Source organism: Nerophis lumbriciformis, linkage group LG05 (genome assembly GCF_033978685.3).
Source record: "Nerophis lumbriciformis linkage group LG05, RoL_Nlum_v2.1, whole genome shotgun sequence".
NCBI lineage: Eukaryota > Metazoa > Chordata > Actinopteri > Syngnathiformes > Syngnathidae > Nerophis > Nerophis lumbriciformis.
In genome coordinates this window covers 23,501,496-23,526,832 of record NC_084552.2, presented here as the reverse complement: position 1 = coordinate 23,526,832, position 25,337 = coordinate 23,501,496, and the positions used below count along the sequence as shown (strand labels likewise).

Genomic DNA, 25,337 nt, shown 5'->3' with positions numbered 1-25,337 from the left:
AATATTACTATTATTAAGTTAGATGTGGTCTCCATGCACCTACTGTTTTTATTGCTTTAATATAAAAGGATATTCATTCCCCAACAAGTCTGCTGAGACATTTCTGCAATATATTGATATTGCATTATGTCTGGACCTAAATGTGGATTTACAGACCAATAAACACGGTAGGTTAATATTTAGTACAATAGTGAGCTAATTCAAAGGGCACGCTGTGGTGGGTGTCTCACAATAACAACAATAATATGGATTATTGTCACAAAACAAATCACTAAAGTCATGTAATGCAGTGTTTTTCAACCAGTGTGCCGTGGGAGATGATCTAATTTCACCTATTTGGGTTTTTGCAAACCAGTAATTATAGTCTGCAAATATAATGTGTTGTTGTTGAGTGTCGGTGCTGTTTAGAGCTCAGCAGAGTAACCGTGTAATACTCGTCCATATCAGTAGGTGGCATCAGGTAGCTAATTGCTTTGTAGATGTCGGAAACAGCGGGAGGCAGCGTGCAGGTAAAAAGGTGTCTAATGCTTAAACCAAAAATACACAAAAAGTGAGTGCACCTAAGAAAAGGCATTGAAGCTTAGGGAAGGCTATGCAGAAGGAAACTAAAACTGAACTGGCTACAAAGTAAACAAAAACAGAATGCTGGACAACAGCAAAGACTTACTGTGGAGGAAAGACGGCGTCCACAGGGTACATCCGAACATGACATGACAATCAACAATGTCCCCACAAAGAAGGATAAAAAAACAACTGAGATGAGACAGAAAAAGAAGTGGCATAAAACACGTCCCAGAAAGTCGGAGAAAGTTATACATGTAAACAAAATACGGTGAGTTCAAGGACCGCCAAAATTAGTACGACAAAACGGCGCTCGCCAAATACTCGAATCAGTGAAGCATGTTTAATACAAACAGTGTGATTTATAACAATTAGGGAGGTTTGTGTCATGTTTGTCCTCCTACAGAAACCATATTAAAACAAAAAATGTTTTTTTTCCCCTCATCTTTTTCCATTTTTCATACATTTTTGAAAAAGTTCCAGAGAGCCACTAGGGCGGCGCTAAAGAGCCGCATGCGGCTCTAGAGCCGCGGGTTGCCGACCCCCGCCTTAGGGCAACAGCGTTAATATAAAGTACACTTTTTGTGAGACAAGAGCTATATTGATGCATGCTTGGTTATGGTTTAAAATCGTATCCAACAATTGCGACAACGACTTTTTACTGTCAACTGAGTTTCGTTTTTTAATGATTTCTGCTGGTGGTGTGCCTCTGGATTTTTTCAACGCAAAAAAACGTGCCTTGGCTCAAAAAAGGTTGAAAAACACTGATGTAATGTACTCCAGTAATTGTCTTCAGTGCTATTTTACTGGCCTATGAGGGTTTAAATAACGGCAATAAGACTTTAAATAGCCACAGCAGGCGCGTCCTTTAAAAAGTAACACATGTTGTTCCAATTAAAAACATCCATCAGCAGCCATGTAAGGTGTGCGTGACATCTTAATGAGATGGACAGAATATGCTCGTTTGCCACGATGGCTGATTTTCCCGCGGTGATTTATCCTGGTGTCTTAAAGCTTAATGGTGCAATGAATGTTAAAGATGATGGAGCCGGGCAAACAAGACCGCGGGTCAATACGCCATTGTTTATTTGCGGATCGTCGCTCGCTTACACTCCTCCGCGCATCCATCATGCCGCCGACCCGTCGCGTTTGACACACGGGGAGGGGGGGGGGAGGCAAACGTGCAAGCACATGCATCAGACACTCGAAGGCGCTGACAAAATGGCGTCGATATAAACAAGGTATTAGCGCCGCAAAGTGCCTGACAAGGGGCAGACGGGGAGGGTAACAGAGCACATACAAAATAAGTCAACAGACAGCCATTATTGTCTCAATAGCTGCCAACACAAATGAGTCTACCTTACTGAGTCCAAAGTATCAATACTTCTGATTTACAAAAAGTTTTACTAAATGTGTGCAAAGTGGATTGCGTCTGTTAAAGGCCTACTGAAACCCACTATACTACCGACCACGCAGTCTGATAGTATATATATCAATGATGAAATCTTAACATTGCAACACATGCCAATACGGCCGGGTTAGTTTACAAAAGTGAAATTTTAAATTGCACCTTAATGTCTCGGTATGATGACGTCAGCGCGTGACGTCACGGATTGTAGCGGACATTTTGGGACAGCCTGGTGGCCAGCTATTAAGTCGTCTGTTTTCATTGCAAAATTCCACAGTATTCTGGACATCTGTGTTGGTGAATCTTTTGCAATTTGTTCAATGAACAATGGAGACAGCAAAGAAGAAAGCTGTAGGTGGGAAGCGGTGTATTGCGGCAGGTGTTGTGCCGGATAACGCACCCCCGCCGTAGAATGCACCCCCTGATTGTTGTGCCGGATAACACAGCCGGTGTTTCATTGTTTACATTCCCGAAAGATGACAGTCAAGCTTTACCATTGGCCTGTGGAGAACTGGGACAACAGAGACTCTTACCAGGAGGACTTTGAGTTGGATACGCAGACGCGGTACCGTGAGTACGCATGCAGCTGTGGCTTCCAAACATTTGATCGCTTGCCCGTACGTGCGTGCCGCTATGTGCATGTCACGTACGTAACTTTGGGGACTTTGGGGAAATATGTGTGCTGTATGAACTTTGGGGAGGTGAACGGTACTTTGGGCTGTGGGATTGAGTGTGTTGTGCAGGTGTTTGAGTTGTATTGGCGGGTTATATGGACGGGAGGGGGGAGGTGTTTGTTATGCAGGATTAATTTGAGGCATATTAAATATAAGCCTGGTTGTGTTGTGGCTAATAGAGTATATATATGTCTTGTGTTTATTTACTGTTTTAGTCATTCCCAGCTGAATATCAGGACCCACCCGCCTCTCACAGCATCTTCCCTATCTGAATCGCTCCCACTGCCCTCTAGTCCTTCACTCTCACTTTCCTCATCTACAAATCTTTCATCCTCGCTCAAATTAATGGGGAAATCGTCGCTTTCTCGGTCCGAATCGCTCTCGCTGCTAGTGGCCATGATTGTAAACAATGTGCAGATGTGAGGAGCTCCACAACCTGTGACGTCACGCGCATATCGTCTGCTACGTCCGGTACAGGCAAGGCTTTTTTTATCAGCGACCAAAAGTTGCGAAATTTATCGTCGATGTTCTCTACTAAATCCTTTCAGCAAAAATATGGCAATATCGCGAAATGATCAAGTATGACACATAGAATGGACCTGCTATCCCCGTTCAAATAAGAAAATCGCATTTCAGTAGGCCTTTAAGAAGCCAGAATAAGGAGCCCATTCCATTCAGCGTCTCTGTCCTCATGAATAGGAATATATGCTGATTCACCAGAAGATGCATATAAAGTCGTATATGCATACTTGTAAAGAACATAATGTCATGGCTGTCTTGAGTTTCCATTCATTTCTACAACTCTTATTTTTATGTGATAAAGTGATCGGAGCACATACTTGTTGGTCACAAAAAACATTCATGAAGTTTGTTTTTTTTATGAATTTATTATGGGTCTACTGAAAATGTGACCAAATCTGCTGGGTCAAAAGCATCTCCTCATCCGCCGGAAATGTGTCCCGTGAAAAACCGTCCGACCGGAACTCTCTACTAACTAAAGTTCCTTGGGTGAATAATGTAAAGTCACTACACCGGTATTTTTTTGCGCTTTCATGGCGAGTTTACTGACAGATATAAGTAAGAACTAGAGATGTCCGATAATGGCTTATTTGCTGATATCCGATATTCCGATATTGTCCAACACTAAATTACCAATTCCGATATCAACCGATACCGATATATACAGTCGTGGAATTAACACATTATTATGCCTAATTTTGTTGTGATGCCCCGCTGGATGCATTAAACAATGTAACAAGGTTTTCCAAAATAAATCAACTCAAGTTATGGAAAAAAATGCCAACATGGCACTGCCATATTTATTATTGAAGTCACAAAGTGCATTATTTTTTTTAACATGCCTCAAAACAGCAGCTTGGAATTTTGGACATGCTCTCCCTGAGAGAGCATGAGGAGGTTGAGGTGGGTGGGGTTGTGGTGGGGGTAGCAGGGGGTGTATATTGTAGCGTCTTGGAAGAGTTAGTGCTGCAAGGGGTTCTGGGTATTTGTTCTGTTGTGTTTATGTTGTGTTACGGTGCGGATGTTCTCCCGAAATGTGTTTGTCATTCTTGTTTGGTGTGGGTTCACAGTGTGGCGAATATTTGTAACAGTGTTGAAGTTGTTTTATACGGCCACCCTCAGTGTGACCTGTATGGCTGTTGACCAATTATGCTTTGCATTCGCTTGTGTGTGTGAAAAGCCGTAGATATTATGTGATTGGGCCAGCATGCAAAGGCAGTCCCTTTAAGGTTTATTGGCGCTCTGTACTTCTCCCTACGTCCGTGTACCACTCCGTACAGCGGCGTTATAAAAAGTCATACATTTTACTCTTTGAAACAGATACCGATGATTTCCGATATTACATTTTAAAGCATTTATTGGCCGATAATATCGGCAGTCCGATATTATCGGACATCTCTAGTAAGAACTTTACACTACTTTATATTACAAATGGCAACAGCGGAGGATGAATGTCCCATAACAAGAAGATAGAGAAATGATGGCAGCCACTCAAGGAGCCCAACGGCTGTTCGTCGCAATGGAAGGATTGGGCCGGGCTGTGGGAACACAGACTGCGGCGATTTCTGAACTGAATCGCAAAATGGATCACATCATGGAGAAGTTTGCTGAGAAGGAGAATTTAATTGAATTTGAGAGAAACCAGCATGGACAAATAGAGCAGCAAGTCATTGTTTATGACTGCTCGAAGAAAACAATATCCTAATCTACGATTTGACCCCCTCGAACGGCCTTGACGCTATCAGGAACAGGCTGTTCTGAAAAACACCCCCGAGGACACCTCAACGATGGACGCTTTTGACCTCCCTTTTTCTCAACAACACCTGGTGTCGAACTCTGAGATCGGCCCCAGTCCACAAAAACATTTCAACATCACACCCAAGTTAATTGGGCATACATGCACGCACCTGCCCCTTCCTCAACCAACGCCTTCACCACTGCTTGTTTGCGCCAACTCCCCCTCTCTCTGTTGCGAGTTTGTTGTGACCAAATGTAACGTGTTTATGTTTGCTTTGCACATGAGGTTGGACTCAGTTTGGACCCCCTCTTGTGGATCCAGCCTTTGACTGATATTTTTTACTCTTCCCCCCTTTCCCAATATCACCTTTTTCTCACCTTTTTTTAAGGATCGCCGTAAAAATGGCTGTGTCGTCGGCGGTCTTGTCTTGTCTCCCCGTAACGTATGTCTGCTCTTAGTGGGACTGTGCCGAAAATATACTTTTCAGTTCTTATGTGTGGGGGCAGCACGGTGGAGGAGGGGTTAGTGCGTCTGCCTCACTATACGAAGGTCCTGAGCAGTACTGGGTTCAATCCCGGGCTCGGGATCTTTCTGTATGGAGTTTGCATGTTCTCCCCGTGACTGCGTGGGTTCCCTCCGGGTACTCCGGCTTCCTCCTACCTCCAAAAAAACATGCACCTGAGGATAGGTTGATTAGCAACACTAAATTGGCCCTAGTGTGTGAATGTGAGTGTGAATGTTGTCTGTCTATCTGTGTTGGCCCTGTGATGAGGTGGCGACTTGTCCAGGGTGTACCCCGCCTTCCACCCGATTGTAGCTGAGATAGGCTCCAGCACCCCCTGCGACCCCGAAAGGATTAAGCGGTAGAAAATGGATGGATGGAGTTCTTATGTGTCTTGTGCATGTTAAGAATTGACAATAAATCATCTTGAATCTTGAAATGCCCGCCACACGACGAGCTTACACGGCGTCGAATGGGTCCTAAATATTGTGAGTTAAAATATTACATTTCTTTTTTTTTTCCACGTTTAATATGTTTTTTGCTATTTTAATTTTGACAGTACCACATAAGATGTGTTTTAATTGCTGATGCGGGTTTATTGATTTTTAAATGTGCCAGAAAATAACCCGTTTTGTACAATGCCCAGTAGTGCGTGAATGTGTTTCTGTATAGTTCTGTATAAATGATGGTATTTTGAGAGGTAATCATTGAAGTGGCGGTATAGCTCGGTTGGCCCTGGAGGAAACGTCTCCACTGCGCTCCTCGACCACAGTCTGGGAGCTGACAAGCAGGAAAGGTGTAACATGATGTTTCTTGGTGCCTGGTGAGGCTGGATTTTTTTTAAATCAGTGCACCCGGTCGTAAAGGTGTTCCTTTTTCTTAGCCTGTTTACATGCCGTGCAAAACATCTTTCCATCTTCATTAGTGAGCCCTTTGCTGAAAAGTGGCTCCTGAAGGGTTTATTGCTCGATATGACGAAAACAATAACACGGTATAGCGGTGGGGCGGTATAGCTCGGTTGGTAGAGTGGCCGTGCCAGCAATTTAAGGGTTCCAGGTTCGATCCCCGCTTCTGCCATCCTAATAACTGCTGTTGTGTCCTTGGGCAAGACACTTCACCCACCTGCTCCCAGTGCATACTTGCCAACCCTCCCGGATTTTCCGGGAGACTCCCGAAATTCAGCGCCTCTCCCGAAAACCTCCCGGGACAAATTTTCTCCCGAAAATCTCTCGAAATTCAGGCACACAATATAAACAGCGTATCTGCCCAATGACGTTATAACTGTAGAATGATCGAGGGCGAGTTCTTGGTTTCTTATGTGGGTTTATTGTTAGGCAGTTTCATTAACATCCTCCCAGCGTGGTAACAACACACAACAACAGCAGTCATGTTTTTGTATACTGTAAAGCGTCTGCCGTAAACAGCAATGTTGTGACACTCTTAAACAGGACAATACTGCCATCTAGTGCATTTGATGAAAGCACTTTTTGCGTGTCACACAGCAATGCATCATCAGAGAGGGCGTTCAGCATGGTTAGAAAAATAGTGACAAATAGAACAAGGATGGACAATTCAACCCTTAACTCAACAATGAGTAGATGAGTGTTATGTGTGTGTATATGTGTAAATAAATGAACACTGAAATTCAAGTATTTCTTTTATTTATATATATATATATATACACACACACACACACACACACATATATATATATATATATATATATATATATATATATATATATATATATATATATATATATATATATATATATACATATATATATATGAAATACTTGACTTGGTGAATCCTAGCTGTAAATATACTCCTCCCCTCTTAACCACGCCCCTCCCCCAACCACGCCCACTCCCCGCCCCCCACCCCCCACCTCCCGAAATTGAAGGTCTCAAGGTTGGTCCCAGTGTCCCAGTGCCACCCACACTGGTTTAAAAAAATGTAACTTAGATATTGGGTTTCACAATGTAAAGTAATTTGAGTCACTAGAGAAAAGCGCTATATAAATATAATTCACTTCACTTCACTGAAGGCCACTGCATTTACAGCAGTGTTGGTGGCACTGGGATCAAGCGGGTAAAGTGTCTTGCCCAAGGACACAACGGCAGTGACTAGGATCCTGGAACCCCTAAGTTGCTGGCACACCGCCCCACATCATTTCTTCTTCTGATTGGCTAAAGCATTTGGGGACCGAGCGCCAACATGACAGCCTGCAAATATGTGTTTTCATGCGGAAACAGATTTGTTCATCTCCGGAGAGGCTATTAAACAAGATTTCTTTTATTGGAGTTTAATGTATTTTCCTAATTGAGACTGGGGGATACATTCCAGCGTAGTGTGTGTGTGTGTGTGTCGTCAAGTGTCTGCATATCTCTTCGGCAACGTTTTGACGCCGCGTCCTTAAATGGCTGCTTTGTTAAGGCAGCTGTCATTAATTAAATCATCTCCATGGTGCGTGAAACCGCAGCAAATTGATGCTTTGTCAAATAACTATGTCATCCTCCCACTGTGCTAGTGTGAAGATGCACGGTTTATAATGTACGTGTTTGCGTGTATGCGCCGATGGAATAAACACTTAGTGAATTAACAGCCATTCACTTTTTGGCCATTTAGTCAGGACAAACAGAAGCGTTTGGCAGGGGGGGTGGACTAGGGGAGCGAGAGTGGGGGGTGTTGTTGAAACGTGCACGAGAAGTGCTGCTAATTGCTATGCCACTGGGTGCAGGCGAGGCAAAGAGGCGAAGGAGGACGGAGAGACGACGTGAAGGAGGAAGCAGAGCAAGCTGCAAACTACTCATTATTGCTTGTCGCCCAGAAAAAGGGGCGAGGAGGGGTTTGTGTGGGCGAAGGAAAGCGAAAACAGACTAAGGTCAGGAACGTTCCGGAAGACTCTGAAGCGTTCAAGGCCGCGTTAATGAAAAGGAGCGAGGCGGCAGCTTTCAAATGAAGGACGAAGTACGATGTGACGGGTTTGAGAAAAAAATCAAAAATCAAATAAAATCACAAGTGTGTTTTCCCATGGAAAACGCTAGAAGAAATAACGAGTCAAGCAATGGAGGAGGGCACTGATTGGAGGGGTGACGGAGGCTGGCAAGAACACGTGTAGGGGAAAGTAAATGTGGAACGAACAGCCAAGTGGAGGTTGCCTGAGGTAAAAAAAAAAAAAAAAAAAGCCCCTGGTCCGCAAACACTGCTGGGATGCAGTCGTGGTCAAAAGTTTACATACACTTGTAAAGAACACAATGTCATATTTTTTTGTGATAGAGCGATTGGAGCACATACTTGTTTGTACACAAAAAACATTCATGAAGTTATGAATTTATTATGGGCCTACTGGAAATGTGACCAGATCTGCTGGGTCAAAAGTATACATGTTAAAGGGGAACATTATCACAATTTCAGAAGGGTTAAAACCATTAAAAATCAGTTCCCAGTGTCTTATTTTATTTTTCGAAGTTTTTTTCAAAATTTTACCCATCCGCAATATCCCTAAAAAAAGCTTCAAAGTGCCTGATTTTAACCATCGTTATATACACTCGTCCATTTTCCTGTGACGTCACACAGTGATGCCGATACAAACAAACATGGCGGAAAGAACAGCAAGGTATAGCGACATTAGCTCGGATTCAGACTCGGATTTCAGCGGCTTAAGCGATTCAACAGATTACGCATGTATTGAAACGGATGGTTGTAGTGTGGAGGCAGGTAGCGAAAACGAAATTGAAGAAGAAACTGAAGCTATTGAGCCATATCGGTTTGAACCGTATGCAAGCGAAACCGACGAAAACGACACGACAGCCAGCGACACGGGAGAAAGCGAGGACGAATTCGGCGATCGCCTTCTAACCAACGATTGGTATGTGTTTGTTTGGCATTAAAGGAAACTAACAACTATGAGCTAGGTTTACAGCATATGAAATACATTTGGCAACAACATGCACTTTGAGAGTGCAGACAGCCCATTTCAGGCGCGCTAAGAACATATATTTTTCCACGATTTCAGCACTCAGGTTAACCATACCTAAATAGACACAAAATACTGCATTACACAAGACTACCCGAATGTACTCGAATGATTGAAAAAAATAAATGTTTTTAAGCTAAATTATTGGTAAACACAGTTTATGTATAATAATTTACGTAAAACCGCGAGTAATGAATAAAGTTTTCATCAATTAATATATTCTGTAGACATACCCTCATCCGCTCTCTTTTCCTGAAAGCTGATCTGTCCAGTTTTGGAGTTGAAGTCAGCATCTGCTTTCAGTGTTGCAGGATATCCACACATTCTTGCCATCTCTGTCGTAGCATAGCTTTCGTCGGTAAAGTGTGCGGAACAAACGATTTCGTCGGCTTTCCCCACAGCCTCGTATTTTGAACAAATTTCGTCCAATTTTTTGCCACTTTCGCATCTTTGGGCCACTGGTGCAACTTGAATCCGTCCCTGTTCGTGTTGTTACACCCTCCGACAACACACCGACGAAAGTGAGAAAATGGCGGATTGCTTCCCGATGTGACGTCACGTTGTGCAACATCGCTCCGAGAGCGAATAATAGAAAATCGTTAAATTCGCCAAAATTCAGCCATTTAGAGTTCGGAAATCGGTTAAAAAAATATATGGTCTTTTTTCTGCAACATCAAGGTATATATTGACGCTTACATAGGTCTGGTAATAATGTTCCCCTTTAATATTTGCTTACATGTCCCTTGGCAAGTTTCACTGCAATAAGGCGCTTGTAATAGCCATTCCAGGGGGAGCTCCACAAACCACTTTAAACCCAGATTCCGATCTAACAAAGGTCTTAACTCATTCTCCTTCTATGCCACATCCATATGGAATGCACTCCCAACAGGTGTAAAAGAAAGTGCATCTCTATCCTCCTTCAAAACCGCACTAAAAGACCACCTCCAGGCAACTTCAACCCTTGACTAACACCCTCCCCCCACCACATCCCACCTCCCCGGATTGTAAATAATCAAATGTATATACTTGTTCTTATGCTTTCTGAGCTCACTATGTTCACGGCTCGCTGTACATATCCTACCAAGTCAGACCTACACTGTTGCAATGTTCATTTCTCTGATGATGCAATTGTTGATGACTGAAGCGCTTAACCACCCTGTCCTAACCCCCCCATCCACATCCCACCACCCGGATTGTAAATAATGTAAATAATTCAATGTATATACTCTGATGATTAACTTGTGTGATGACTGTATTATGCTGATAGTATATATTTGTACCATGAATTGATTTACGTGGACCCTGACTTAAACAAGTTGAAAAACTTGTTCGGGTGTTACCATTTAGTGGTCAATTGTACGGAATATGTACTGTACTGTGCAATCTACTAATAAAAGTTTCAATCAATCAATCAATCAATCAATCAATCAATCCACAAGCTTCTGGTTGAATTTTTGACCACTCCTCTTGACAAAATTAGTGCAGTTCAGCTAAATGTGTTGGTTTTCTCACATGGACTTGTTTCTTCAGCATTGTCCACATGTTTAAGTCAGTAACGTCATGTAACGTGTTTATGTTTGCATTGCAAATGAGTCTTTTTCCCCTTGGACTCAGTTTGGACCCCCTCTTGTGGATCCAGCCTTTGACTGATATTTTTTACTCTTCCCCCCTTTCCCAATATCACCTTTTTCTCACTTTTTTTTAACGAGCGCCGTAAAAATGGCTGTGCCGTCGGCGATCTCGTCTTGTCTCCCTGTAACGTATGTCTGCTCTTAGTGGGACTGTGCCGGAAATATACTTTTCAGTTCTTATGTGTCTTGTGCATGTTAAGAATTGACAATAAATCTTTGGGCTTTGGGAAGGCCATTCTAAAACCTTCATTCTAGCCTGATTTAGCCATTCCTTTACCACTTTTGACGTGTGTTTGGGGTCATTGTCCTGTTGGAACGCCCAACTGCGCCCAAGACCCAACCTCCGGGCTGATGATTTTAGGTTGTCCTGAAGAATTTGGAGGTAATCCTCATTTTTCATTGTCACACTTCATTTTGTAGCGTTAGAGCTCCAGTATGTACTGTACAACGCCTCAAATCCTTTAATGAAGCAAAACAAGCCTTTTAAGCAGCCTCTGGGTTATTGATCACAATCCAAGATTTATTGTTTCGCTCCATCTCCCTCTCTTTTCTATCCTCTCATAATTGGTGTTGTTGAATGCACCGCCGTGTCTGCTCCTTTAATAAGGAACGGGCTGTCATTTATGGATCGGTTGACATTTGAAGAAGAACAAGAAGAAGACCCTCAAAACACAAACCACTGGAAGATGTTCTGTCCAATCAATGAAAACACTCAAAGAATAATTTCCTGTGCATATATTAAACACTCAATGTTGGCAACATGAGGCAGTGTTGGCGTTAACACACGTTTTGTGTCTTTTTACGCATCGAAATCAGAAAGGACGCGCATTTCCGGAAGTATTTTTTTAACCGACCCTGCCTTCCCCAGGTCAAAACTCCAGTTTACTTGTTTTTCTATCGATTATCGCTTTCCGCCGGTGTTTTGCTCTGTTTATATTTACCGAGTCAAATTTCTGTCCCTGTTTATTGCGTTTATATTGGTCGACTTCAAAGTACCGTATTTTCCTTACTATAAGGCGCACCGGATTATAAGGCGCACCTTCAATGAATGGCATATTTTAAAACTCTGTTCATATATAAGGCGCACCGGATTATAAGGCGCATAGAATAGACGCTACAGTAGAGGCTGGGGTTACGTTATGCATCCATTGGATGGAGCTGCTCAACAAAACAGTCAGATAGGTCAGTCAAACGATATTAATAGATTACAAACCAGCGTTCTGACCAACTCTGTTCACTCCCAAAATGAATAAACAGCTGTTTTATTATTTTCCCCGTGGTAAAGTCAGTGACGTGGTGTTTTGTTTATCTTTTAACAACAGCAAGGTATAACATGTAGTGCAACATTTATTTCACATAGTGGAGGGGAACTTTTCCCTGATTCAATAAACACGTACAAAACAATCTGATACTGTTACGGTAAATCAAAGGTTAGTGCAATCACAATATAGTAACACTGGAAATAGTGCAGAGCAGTAACAATATATCAATAACTTAACGTTGCTCAAACGTTAATGTCACACAACGCAACACACAAAATAAACATGTAAAGCTCACTTTATGAAGTTATTCCTCATCCACGAATCCCTCGAATTCTTCTTCTTCAGAGTCCGAATTAAACAATTGGGCGGATACGGCATCCAACATGCCCGCTGCTGCTCTATTCCCGTGTTCTACTGCGTGACTGATCGTCCATCCATCCATCCATCTTCTTCCGCTTATCCGAGGTCGGGTCGCGGGGCAGCAGACTAAGCAGGGAAGCCCAGACTTCCCTCTCCCCAGCCACTTCGTCCAGCTCCTCCCGGGGGATCCCGAGGCGTTCCCAGGCCAGGCGAGAGACATAGTCTTCCCAACGTGTCCTGGGTCTGCCCCGTGGCCTCCTACCGGTCGGACGTGCCCTAAACACCTCCCGAGGGAGGCGTTCGGGTGGCATCCTGACCAGATGCCCGAACCACCTCATCTGGCTCCTCTCTATGTGGAGGAGCAGTGGCTTTACTTTGAGCTCCCCCCGGAGGGCAGAGCTTCTCACCCTATCTCTAAGGGAGAGCCCCGCCACCCGGCGGAGGAAACTCATTTCGGCCGCCTGTACCCGTGATCTTGTCCTTTCAGTCATAACCCAAAGCTCATGACCATAGGTGAGAATGGGAACGTAGATTGACCGGTAAATTGAGAGCTTTGCCTTCACTTCACTTCAGCTCCTTCTTCACCACAACCGATCGATACAGCGTCCGCATTACTGAAGATGCCGCACCGATCCGCCTGTCGATCTCCCGATCCACTCTTCCCTCACTCGTGAACAAGACTCCTAGGTACTTGAACTCCCCCACTTGGCGCAGGGTCTCCTCCCCAACCCGGAGATGGCACTCCACCCTTTTCCGGGCGAGAACCATGGACTCGAACTTGGAGGTGCTGATTCTCATCCCAGTCGCTTCACACTCGGCTGCGAACCGATCCAGTGAGAGATCAGTGACTGATCGTCTTAAGTTTGAACTCCGCGTCGTAAGCGTGCCTCTTAATACGAGCCATTTTGGGGTCTTTACATAAACAAACAAATGGAAATCAAAACGGCACGCCTCGCGCAGTCATAAATCCCAGCATGCACCGCGCGCTTCTTCTTCTTCTACGGGGGCGGCTGCTTACCGTAGAAGAAGTGAAAATGAAAACGGGGAAAATTAAGTCGGCAGCTGCTTACCGTAGTTGCATTTGATTGAATGATTGATTGAAACTAGAGATGTCCGATAATATCGGCCTGCCGATATTATCGGCCGATAAATGCGTAAAAATGTAATATCGGAAATTATCGGTATCGTTTTTTTTTATTATCGGTATCGTTTTTTTCTTATATAATTTTTTTTATTTTTATTAAATCAACATAAAAAACACAAGATACACATACAATTAGTTCCCCAACCCAAAAAATCTCCCTCCCCCATTTACACTCATTCACACAAAAGGGTTGTTTCTTTCTGTTATTAATATTCTGGTTCCTACATTATATATCAATATATATCAATACAGTCTGCAAGGGATACAGTCCGTAAGCACACATGATTGTGCGTGCTGCTGGTCCACTAATAGTACTAACCTTTGACAGTTAATTTTACTCATTTTCATTAATTACTAGTTTCAATGTAACTGTTTTTATATTGTTTTACTTTCTTTTTTATTCAATAATTTTTTTTTAATTTATTTATCTTATTTTATAAATTTTTTTAAAAAGTACCTTATCTTCACCATATCTGGTTGTCCAAATTAGGCATAATAATGTGTTAATTCCACGACTGCATATATCGGTTGATATCGGTATCGGTTGATATCGGTATCGGTAATTAAAGAGTTGGACAATATCGGAAATCGGCAAAAAGCCATTATCGGACATCCCTAATTGAAACTTTTACCTGTTGGAGGCTCAATATTGGTCCATATATAAGGCGCACCGGATTATAAGGCGCACTGTCAGCTTTTGACAAAATTGGAGGTTTTTAGGTGCGCCTTATAGTGCGGAAAATACGGTAATGAACTTTACGGTACAATTTCTTAAGTTTTGATTCGCCAAAAGTTTTATCGATCACAAATACTGCATTTCCGGTATTAGGACTCCCGCGTGTGAAGTGAAGTGAAGTGAATTATCACCAAAAATGATTCCCATGCGCGGCCACCGCTGCTGCTCACTGCTCCCCTCACCTCCTAGGGAGTGAACAAGGGGATGGGTCAAATGCAGAGGACAGATTTCACCACACCTAGTGTGTGTGTGACAATCATTGGTATTTTAACTTTAACTTTTTTTTTTATATTTATATAGCGCTTTTCTCTAGTGACTCAACAGGCTTTTTACATAGTGAAACCCAATATCTAAGTTACATTTAAACCAGTGTGGGTGGCACTGGGAGCAGGTGGGTAAAGTGTCTTGCCCAAGGTTACAAAGGCAGTGACTAGGATGGCAGAAGCGGGGATCGAACCTGGAACCCTCAAGTTGCTGGCACGGCCACTCTACCAACCGAGCTATACCGCCCCACCGCTATACCGTGTTATTGTTTTCGTCATGGCGAGCAATAAACCCTTCAGGAACCACTTTTCAGCAAAGGGCTCACTTATGAAGATGGAAAGATATTTTGCACGCCATGCAAATGGGCTAAGAAAAAGAACACCTTTACGACCGGGTGCACTGATTTAAAAAAAATCCAGCCTCACCAGGCACCAAGAAACATCATGTTACACTTTTCCTGCTTGTCGGCTCCCGGACCGTGGTCGAGGAGCGCAGGGGAGACGTTTCCTCCAGGGCCGATGTATTGTCGGGGTTAACACTCTCCACTTTACCCGGCAGTGGGTCCCTACAGTTCCATTGTTAAAGGGGAACCCCCCCCCCCCCCTTTTATGGCCATCACAAAGCCAGAGATTAAATGCCAGAGGCATTGAGTGCCACTATATTAAATGACATTGAAACTAACTTGCAAAATTATAAATTTGTTGGCATTAATTGCCATGAAAGTGTAGATGTGGCGGTTTTTAAAGGACTGGTGATCTACATACAGGTGAGAATAATCAATTACATTTTTCATATGCATGTATGCCCTGGCACACGATTATCATCATTTCATGACCGAATCAAAACACTTTTTGCACTTTTATACCGAAATAAATACACCTACAACTTATTAAATGAAAATATAGAGATGAGTGCCATGTACACAACTCGCTGCCTAAAGCGAGTAAATAACATCCTGAAGGACAGATACCACCCAGCACATGGCCTCTTTAACCTGCTACCCTCTGGAAGGAGGTATAGATAGATTCGCGCCAGGACCACCAGAATGTCTCACAGTCTGTATCCCCAGGCTGTGAGACTGCTAAATGAACAGCCTGCCCCTTTGCTGCCCCGGACCATCTTATTACTTATTACTAGAGATGTCTAGAGAAGCATTTATCGGATAAATGCTTTAGAATATAATATCGGAAATTATTGGTATCGGTTTTTTTTATTATCGGTATCGTTTTATTTTTATTTTTTTATTTTTTTTAATTAAATCAACATAAAAAACACAAGATACACTTACAATTAGTGCACCAACCCAAAAAACCTCCCTCCCACTCATTCACACAAAAGGGTTATTTCTTTCTGTTATTAATATTCTGGTTCCTACATTATATATCAATATATATCAATACAGTCTGCAAGGGATACAGTCCGTAAGCACACATGATTGTGCGTGCTGCTGGTCCACTAATAGTACTAACCTTTAACAGTTAATTTGACTAATTTTCATCAATTACTAGTTTCTATGTAACTGTTTTTATATTGTTTTACTTTGTTTTTTATTACAGAAAATGTTTTTAATTTATTTATCTTATTTTATAAAATTTTTAAAAAAGTACCTTATCTTCACCATACCTGGTTGTCCAAATTAGGCATAATAATGTGTTAATTCCACGACTGCATATATCGGTTGATATCGGTATGAGTAATTAAAGAGTTGGACAATATCGGAATATCGGATATCGGCAAAAAGCCATTATCGGACATCCCTAATTGAAACTTTTACCTGTTGGAGGTTCAATATTGGTCCATATATAAGGCGCATCGGATTATAAGGCACACTGTCAGCTTTTGACAAAATTGGAGGTTTTTAGGTGCGCCTTATAGTGCGGAAAATACGGTAATGAACTTTACGGTACAATTTCTTAAGTTTTGATTCGACGAAAGTTTTATCGATCACAAATACTGCATTTCCGGTATTAGGTGTGAAGTGAAGTGAAGTGAAGTGAATTATCACCAAAAATTCTTCCCAGGCGCGGCCACCGCTGCTGCTCACTGCCCTCCTCACCTCCAAGGGAGTGAACAAGGGGATGGGTCAAATGCAGAGGACAAATTTCACCACACCTAGTGTGTGTGTGACAATCATTGGTATTTTAACTTTAACTTTTTTTTTATATTTTTATATTGTTTTACTTTCTTTTTTATTCAAGAAAATGTTTTTAATTTATTTATCTTATTTTATGTTATTAATTTAAAAAAAAAATACCTTATCTTCACCATACCTGGTTGTCCAAATTAGGCATAATAATGTGTTAATTCCACGACTGTATATATCGGTATCGGTTGATATCGGTATCGGTAATTAAAGAGTTGGACAATATCGCAATATCGGCAAAAAGCCATTATCGGACATCCCTAATGATGACAATAAAGGAATTGATTGATTGATTTATAGAAAAAAATATTGGCAGCGGTAAAGTTTAGATCCATGAAGGAAAAGAAGAAAGTGAATGAATGTTTAAAACTACAAACATTTACATATGCATAAACATTTTTTTTCTTTTGTATTATTTTTTTCCAGAACACAATATAGAATGTTAGATCTAACAGGATAATGCATACATTTATCATGTGTTTTCAAAACGGTTACAAAAAAGTGGGACCCCCAAAAATTCCCCGTGGGACCCCCTTTTGAAAATTCCTGGCCCCAACACTGATTAGGTATGCCTGCACAAGCTTGCATCAGACAGGTGTGCCTAATGTTGTGTTTGTGGATGCTTTTTGAGGTGTGGAAACTTGCTTACCAGAGTCCAACTTGGTCCCTTTGGTGCAGGCGACCATTGCTCCCATGCTGGGTTGGGACGTCATGCCTGCCATCGAGTCAACCTGGGGGGGGGGGGGGGGGGCAACAATTCAATAAGAGGGCGGAGGTAGTAATCTACTGTGTGTTGATCTCATGATATTGTCATTCACTGCTAACCAAAGAAGAGCACAACATCAAATTAAAACCGCCAAATGAATAGAGACTCATCATCAGTACGATAATAAGCATGGCTTGATGTGTGCAGGTGACAAGCACAGCGTGTTTATATTCTCAATGACATTGTGGAAAGTTCTGGATAATTACTTTTCACAATAATCTCCCACACGTAACAAAGATACAAATGTTTGGTTCGTCATTAGCATGGAAGCGACGAGTAAAGTGACGTTATAGCACGCGCTCACTTTTGACCTCGATCTGACACTACTATTTTTTTCAATGTCCATCCATTTTCTACCGCTTGTCCCTTTTGGTGTCTTTATGTATATTTTTTCCTAATTAAATTAACACTATTTTTAAGGCTATGTTTACACTGCAGGGGTAAGATGTCCGATTTGGATTTTTTTTTGTCAAATACAATCTTATGAAAATTAATTTGTGTCTTTATTACACTGAATTTATGTAACCTATGTAACATGTTGTCAACTGAATTTTTTTTTTTTTTTTTTTTACATCAAACTATGCCGACAATTTCATTGGGGAAAAAAATGCAGTGTTTTAAAATTCAGTGTATACAAATGCAGTGTTTTAAAAATTCAGAGTCAAAAAAGTCAGTGTATAAAAATGCAGTGTTTTAAAAATTCAGAGTCAAAAAAGTCAGTGTATAAAAATAAAGTATTGAAAAATTCAGTGTATAAAATTTCAATGTGTTAAAAAAATGCATTTTTTTGCTGATTCAAAAAGCAAGACTCACTTCCGGTAAATTGAGACTGAAGCAACTGATCCTGTCTCAGAACCAGCCGATGAGGTGACAAGTTTGAAGTCGCCTGACACAGGTCTTGCAAAACAGCGTAAAAAAAAAAAAGCAGTTAACGTGGCTAACCTTGGCATAATACAACATAATTAACATTTCAATGTGGTCCGCTGGATATGTTCAAACTATAGAAATGATTCCAATGGTTAAAACGTGCACTTTTGAGTGACGTACGGAAATTCTGGGAACGAACAGAGCAGGCAAGGCTTGTTTAGAGAGCGGCGAGTGTCAGACAGAGGCGGAGTTCTACAGCAAAGTTCTGCAGAACAGTGATATTATATCAACTATGTGGATGTTTTTTTACCTTTTGCTTTAATGCTTCGCCGTGTTTGTTGCATTTTAGTTGCTCTTGCTCAATTATAAAAGATGTCTGCGGTAGAGGAGCAACATTCACATATTCTCAATATTCAGTGTTTTATTGTTCATAGTTAACATTGTAAATCCCACATTATGTATTCTCATGTACAAACCCCGTTTCCATATGAGTTGGGAAACTGTGTTAGATATAAATATAAACGGAATACAATGATTTGCAAATCATTTTCAAACCATATTCAGTTGAATATGCTACAAAGACAACATATTTGATGTTCAAACTGATAAACTTTTTTTTTTTTTGCAAATAATCATTAACTTTAGAATTTGGTGCCAGCAACACGTGACAAAGAAGTTTGGAAAGGTGGCAATAAATACTGATAAAGTTGAGGAATGCTCATCAAACACTTATTTGGAACATCCCACAGGTGAACAGGCAAATTGGGAACAGGTGGGTGCCATGATTGGGTATAAAAGTAGATTCCATGAAATGCTCAGTCATTCACAAACAAGGATGGGTCACCACTTTGTCAACAAATGCGTGAGCAAATTGTTGAACATTTTAAATAAACCTTTCTCAACCAGCTATTGCAAGGAATTTAGGGATTTCACCATCTACGGTCCGTAATATCATCAAAGGGTTCAGAGAATCTGGAGAAATCACTGCACGTAAGCAGCTAAGCCCGTGACCTTCGATCCCTCAGGCTGTATTGCATCAACAAGCCACATCAGTGTGTAAAGGATATCACCACATGGGCTCAGGAACACTTCAGAAACCCACTGTCAGTAACTACAGTTGGTCGCTACATCTGTAAGTGCAAGTTAAAACTCTCCTATGCAAGGCGAAAACCGTTTATCAACAACACAAGGAAACGCCGTCGGCTTTGCTGGGCCTGAGCTAATCTAAGATGGGCTGATACAAAGTGGAAAAGTGTTCTGTGGTCTGACAAGTCCACATTTCAAATTGTTTTTGGAAACTGTGGACGTCGTGTCCTCCGGACCAAAGAGGAAAAGAACCATCCGGATTGTTATCGGCGCAAAGTTGAAAAGCCAGCATCTGTGATGGTATGGGGGTGTATTAGTGCCCAAGACATGGGTAACTTACACATCTGTGAAGGCGCCATTAATGCTGAAAGGTACATACAGGTTTTGGAGCAACGTATGTTGCCATCCAAGCAACATTATCATGGACGCCCCTGCTTATTTCAAGACAATGCCAAGCCAAGTGTTACATCAACTTGGCTTCATAGTAAAAGAGTGCGGGTACTAGACTGGCCTGCCTGTAGTTCAGACCTGTCTCCCATTGAAAATGTGTGGCGCATTATGAAGCCTAAAATACCACAACGGAGACCCCCGGACTGTTGAACAACTTAAGCTGTACATCAAGCAAGAATGGGAAAGAATTCCACCTGAGAAGCTTAAAAAATGTGTCTCCTCAGTTCCCAAACGTTTACTGAGTGTTGTTAAAAGGAAGGCCATGTAACACAGTGGTGAACATGCCCTTTCCCAACTACTTTGGCACGTGTTGCAGCCATGAAATTGTAAGTTAATTATTATTTGCAAAAAAAAATAAAGTTTATGAGTTTGAACATCAAATATCTTGTCTTTGTAGTGCATTCAATTGAATATGGGTTGAAAAGGATTTGCAAATCATTGTATTCCGTTTATATTTACATCTAACACAATTTCCCAACTCATATGGAAACGGGGTTTGTACATTCTGAGTGTCTTTTCAGTGAAAAACTAAAAAGACCATCTCAAAAACGGAATGAACTTTAGTTTATTTTACCTGAATTACAGAATATACATAAAAATATAGAATGTGGGATTTACAATATTAACTATGAACAATAAGACACTGAATATTGAGAATATATGAACGTTGCTCCTCTACTGCAGACCACCTCCTTGATCGACATCTTTTATAATCGAGCAAGAACAACAAAAATTTAACAAACATGGCAAAATTATTAAAAACATCCACTTACTTGATATAAAATCACTTTCTACAACAAAGTTCTGTAGAACAGTGATATTACATGGAGGTCTGAAGCTTGTACGTGACTTTAAACTTGACACCTCATTGGCTGGTTCTGACACAGGATTGATTGCTTCAGCCTTATTTTACCGGAAGTGAGTCTTGCTTTCTGAAGCAGCGAATGTTTCGACACCTAATTTTTTACGCTGAATTTTTATGAACAGATTTTTTTTTTTTTAACTGCTTTTTCATACCCTGAATTTTTATTCACCGAAGGTTAAAACACATAATTTTTTTCAATTAAATTATTAGCATAATTTTCACAAAATTAAAACACAAAAAATTAAGTTACATAAATTCAGTGTAAAAAAAAAAAAATCGTAATAAAGACACAAATTAACCTCCATACAATCTTTTTATGTAGTATGTTTGCATTACCAAAAAAAATGTGAGTTCTAATGTGAACGCAATCTGACCTGCATGCAGACGTCACACATGCTGCAGTATTTACGGACGTAAACACAGCTCCAATTGTAATAGGTCTCAGTCCTGGCGCATTTGTGGTAATTCCAAGGATTGTGTGCAATCAAATTTAACACAACAATTTAACAACGCATAAATAAATAAATGGGTTATACTTGTATAGCGCTTTTCTACCTTCAAGGTACTCAAAGCGCTTTGACAGTATTTCCACATTTACTCATTCACACACACGTTCACACACTGATGGCGGGAGCTGCCATGCAAGGCGCTAACCAGCAGCCATCAGGAGCAAGGGTGTGTGTCTTGAAGTGTCTTGCCCAAGGACACAACGGACGTGACTAGGATGGTAGAAGGTGGGGATTGAACCCCAGTAACCAGCAACCCTCCGATTGCTGGCACGGCCACTCTACCAACTTCGCCACGCCGTCCCCAATGCATGTAAGATTAAGAAGAAAGACGGGACATTTTCGTCGATGTCTTCTCCGAAGAGCAAGAGTGAGCAGTCGGACACAGGAGTGGCGGTTGTGGAACCTTGACGTGAGTTCTTGAGACGTATTATTTTCGCCCGTTTTCCAACTACCGTATTTTTCGGACTATAAGTCGCAGTTTTTTTCATAGATTGGCCGGGGGTGCGACTTATACTCAGGAGCGACTTATGTGTGAAATGATTAACACATTAGCGTAAAATATCAAATAATATTATTTAGCTCATTCACGTAAGAGACTAGACGTATAAGATTTCATGGGATTTAGCGATTAGGAGTGACAGATTGTTTGGTAAACGTATAGCATGTTCTATATGTTATAGTTATTTGAATGACTCTTACCATAATATGTTACGTTAACATACCAGGCACGTTATTTATGCCTCATATAACGTACACTTATTCAGCCTGTTGTTCACTATTCTTTATTTATTTTAAACTGCCTTTCAAATTTCTATTCTTGGTGTTGGGTTTTATCAAATAAATTTCCCCCAAAAATGCGACTTACATATGTTTTTTTCCTTCTTTACTATGCATTTTCGGCAGGTGCGACTTATACTCCGGTGCGACTTATACTCCGAAAAAAACAGTGTTTATTTTTGAAGCGTCTATTTTGGTTAAGAATCATGACGCTTATCACTTTTGGAAGAACTATCATTTAAAGTGACCCGTTTGTTCAGCCTGCAATCGCATCGGTTACGTATCTGATTTATATCCACATACAAAAGAGGCCTGGGTCGGATTGGAAACATTTGGAGTTGCACTGTTCACATTGACATGAATAAATCCGCCACAGGTCACATATGGGTACAAAATATCGGAATTGACCTGCCTACAATTAATATGCATTTACAATACAGTTGATGTTTCTAGAACTTTTTAAAAAGCGTCCGTAAAGCGTTAATATATATTTTTTCCCGCTGTCCGATGGTCGGGGACCCCTGTATTAAGGGATTCTAAACTTTAAATAGCTGCCTGCTGGTTAATTTATTGGAATTCACAAGGGATTTCATTATGCAAACAGCAGAGAATGAATGTTTGCTAATGTTAATGGGAGGGTGAGAGTACATATCTAAGAGGAAGGAGGTCTGTCTCAATCTGTGCACTTCCATACCTATATTTAGCATTTGGAGTGCATATAAGTGCATGCGTTTAGAGTTGAAAACGACAGTGGTACATAATGATACGAGTTTGTTTCGTTCAGCCCGTACCTCGAAAAACTGGTATTGTGAAACAGCCGTTGACATGAATTGAAAGCTCAACAGCACAAAGAAATATTGTATGATAACAATACAATAGAATGTAGTACAAACAACTACAGCAGTTTTACAAAGCAATGTAATGTTGATGTCTTCGGTATCTGAGAGAGAGCTTATATCCTGTAAAAAATTAGGCTGGGGCCCCTCGTAAGCCAAGGCACCACTATGCAATGTCAAGACCAAAATAGTGAATGTAGAGAAATGGACACTTAACCACTACAAGCGGCCTGATTGACCTGAATATCGATATTATCGACACCAGGGTAGTATCGGTATCAGATCGATACTAGTGTGATTAAAAACACTCGTTTTCAGTTCTCTATTAAGTTCATTTTCACAAACATCTGTGTCTTTTTTGTTGTGTTGCGTACATCAGACAGGAGCCAAAGGATTTAAACAAGAGCCAATATTCGCTTCTTCTATTGTTGACCTACTTTGCACTTCTGATTTTATTTTTGCTTGGACAAATACATGTAATAAAAAGGGAACAACTTTATTGAGTTGACTTTGTTACATTGTCAATTGTATTAAATATTGTTCAATTCAGTGGTTCTCAGTAGGGATGTCCGATAATGGCTTTTTGCCGATAACCCGATATTGTCCAACTCTTTAATTACCGATACCGATATCAACCGATACCGTTATCCACCGACATATACAGTCGTGGAATTAACACATTATTATGCCTAATTTGGACAACCAGGTATGGTGAAGATAAGGTACTTTTAAAAAAGATGAATAAAATAAAATAAGATAAATAAATTAAAAACATTTTCTTGAATAAAAAAGAAAGTAAAACAATATAAAAACAGTTACATAGAAACTAGTAATTAATGAAAATTAGTAAAATTAACTGTTAAAGGTTAGTACTATTAGTGGACCAGCAGCACGCACAATCATGTGTGCTTACGGACTGTATCCCTTGCAGACTGTATTGATATATATTGATATATAATGTAAAAACCAGAATATTAATAACAGAAAGAAACAACCCTTTTGTGTGAATGAGTGTGAATGAGTGTAAATGGGGGAGGGAGGTTTTTTGGGTTGGTGCACTAATTGTAAGTGTAGCTTGTGTTTTTTATGTTGATTTAATAAAAATAAAAAAAATAAAAAAATACGATACCGATAAAAAAAAAAACGATATCGATAATTTCCGATATTACATTTTAACGCATTTATCGGCCGATAATATCGGACATCTCTAATATATATATATATTCATATATATATATATATATATATATACACAGTGTTTCCCACACATTCATTTATTTGTGGCGGCCCGCCACGAAAGAATTACGTCCGCCACAAATGGATTTTTCAGCTTTTGACTCGCTCGACCGCTCATAAAAGTAATGGGACTGTGAATGTTGCTTGTAGTTACAACTCCGGTGCAGTAGGTGGCGGTAGCCTACAATGCATTGTAACTCCGCCAATAGCACTTAATTCACCTGGTGGGCCAGAAGAAGAAGAAGAAGAAGAAGAAGAAGAAGAAGAAGAAGAAGAAGAAGAAGACGACGACGAGTGTAGCTTGTGTTTTTTAAGTTGATTTAATAAAAAAAAATAAAAAAAACAACAACAAAAAAACGATACCGATATTAAAAAAAACGACACCGGTAATTTCCGATATTACATTTTAACGCATTTATCGGACATCTCTAGTTCTCAGTTTAAATGAGGACCAACCATCATCCTGTGTGCGGGGACACACACAGAGTGAAATATTGCAAGAAAGTATTTCTAACACACTTTTTGTGTCTTTTTACGCATCGAAATCAGAAAGGACGCACATTTCCGAAAGTCCGCACGTCCCCGGGAAGCAGATTTTTTTTTTTTTAACCGACCCGGCCTTCTCCGGGTCAAAACTCCGGTTTACTTGTTTTTTTATCGATTATCGCTTTCCACCGGTGTTTTGCTTTGTTTATATTTCCATGCATCCATCCATTTTCTACCGCTTGTCCCGTTCGAGGTCGCGGGGGATGCTGGAGCCTATCTCAGCTGCATTAGGGCGGAAGGCGGGGTACACCCTGGACAAGTCGCCACCTCATCGCAAGGCCAACACAGATAGACAGACAACATTCACACTCACATTCACACACTAGGGCCAATTTAGTGTTGCCAATCAACCTATCCCCAGGTGCATGTCTTTGGAGGTGGGAGGAAGCCGGAGTACCCGGAGGGAACCCACGCAGTCACGGGGAGAACATGCAAACTCCACACAGAAAGATCCCGAGCGCAGGATCGAACCCAGGAA

The 25,337-nt window shown here is 41.0% G+C and overlaps 1 protein-coding gene across 1 annotated transcript in view; it reads right to left on the bottom strand.

Annotated features, from left to right (window-relative positions):
- Positions 1-25,337, bottom strand: part of LOC133606772 (pyruvate carboxylase, mitochondrial-like) — an 828,781-nt gene that overhangs the window by 85,621 nt on the left and 717,823 nt on the right. Inside the window, exon 19 of the mRNA XM_061961089.2 lies at positions 17,571-17,652. Coding sequence (XP_061817073.1) covers positions 17,571-17,652 — 82 coding nt within the window. The remainder of the gene's footprint in view (positions 1-17,570; positions 17,653-25,337) is intronic.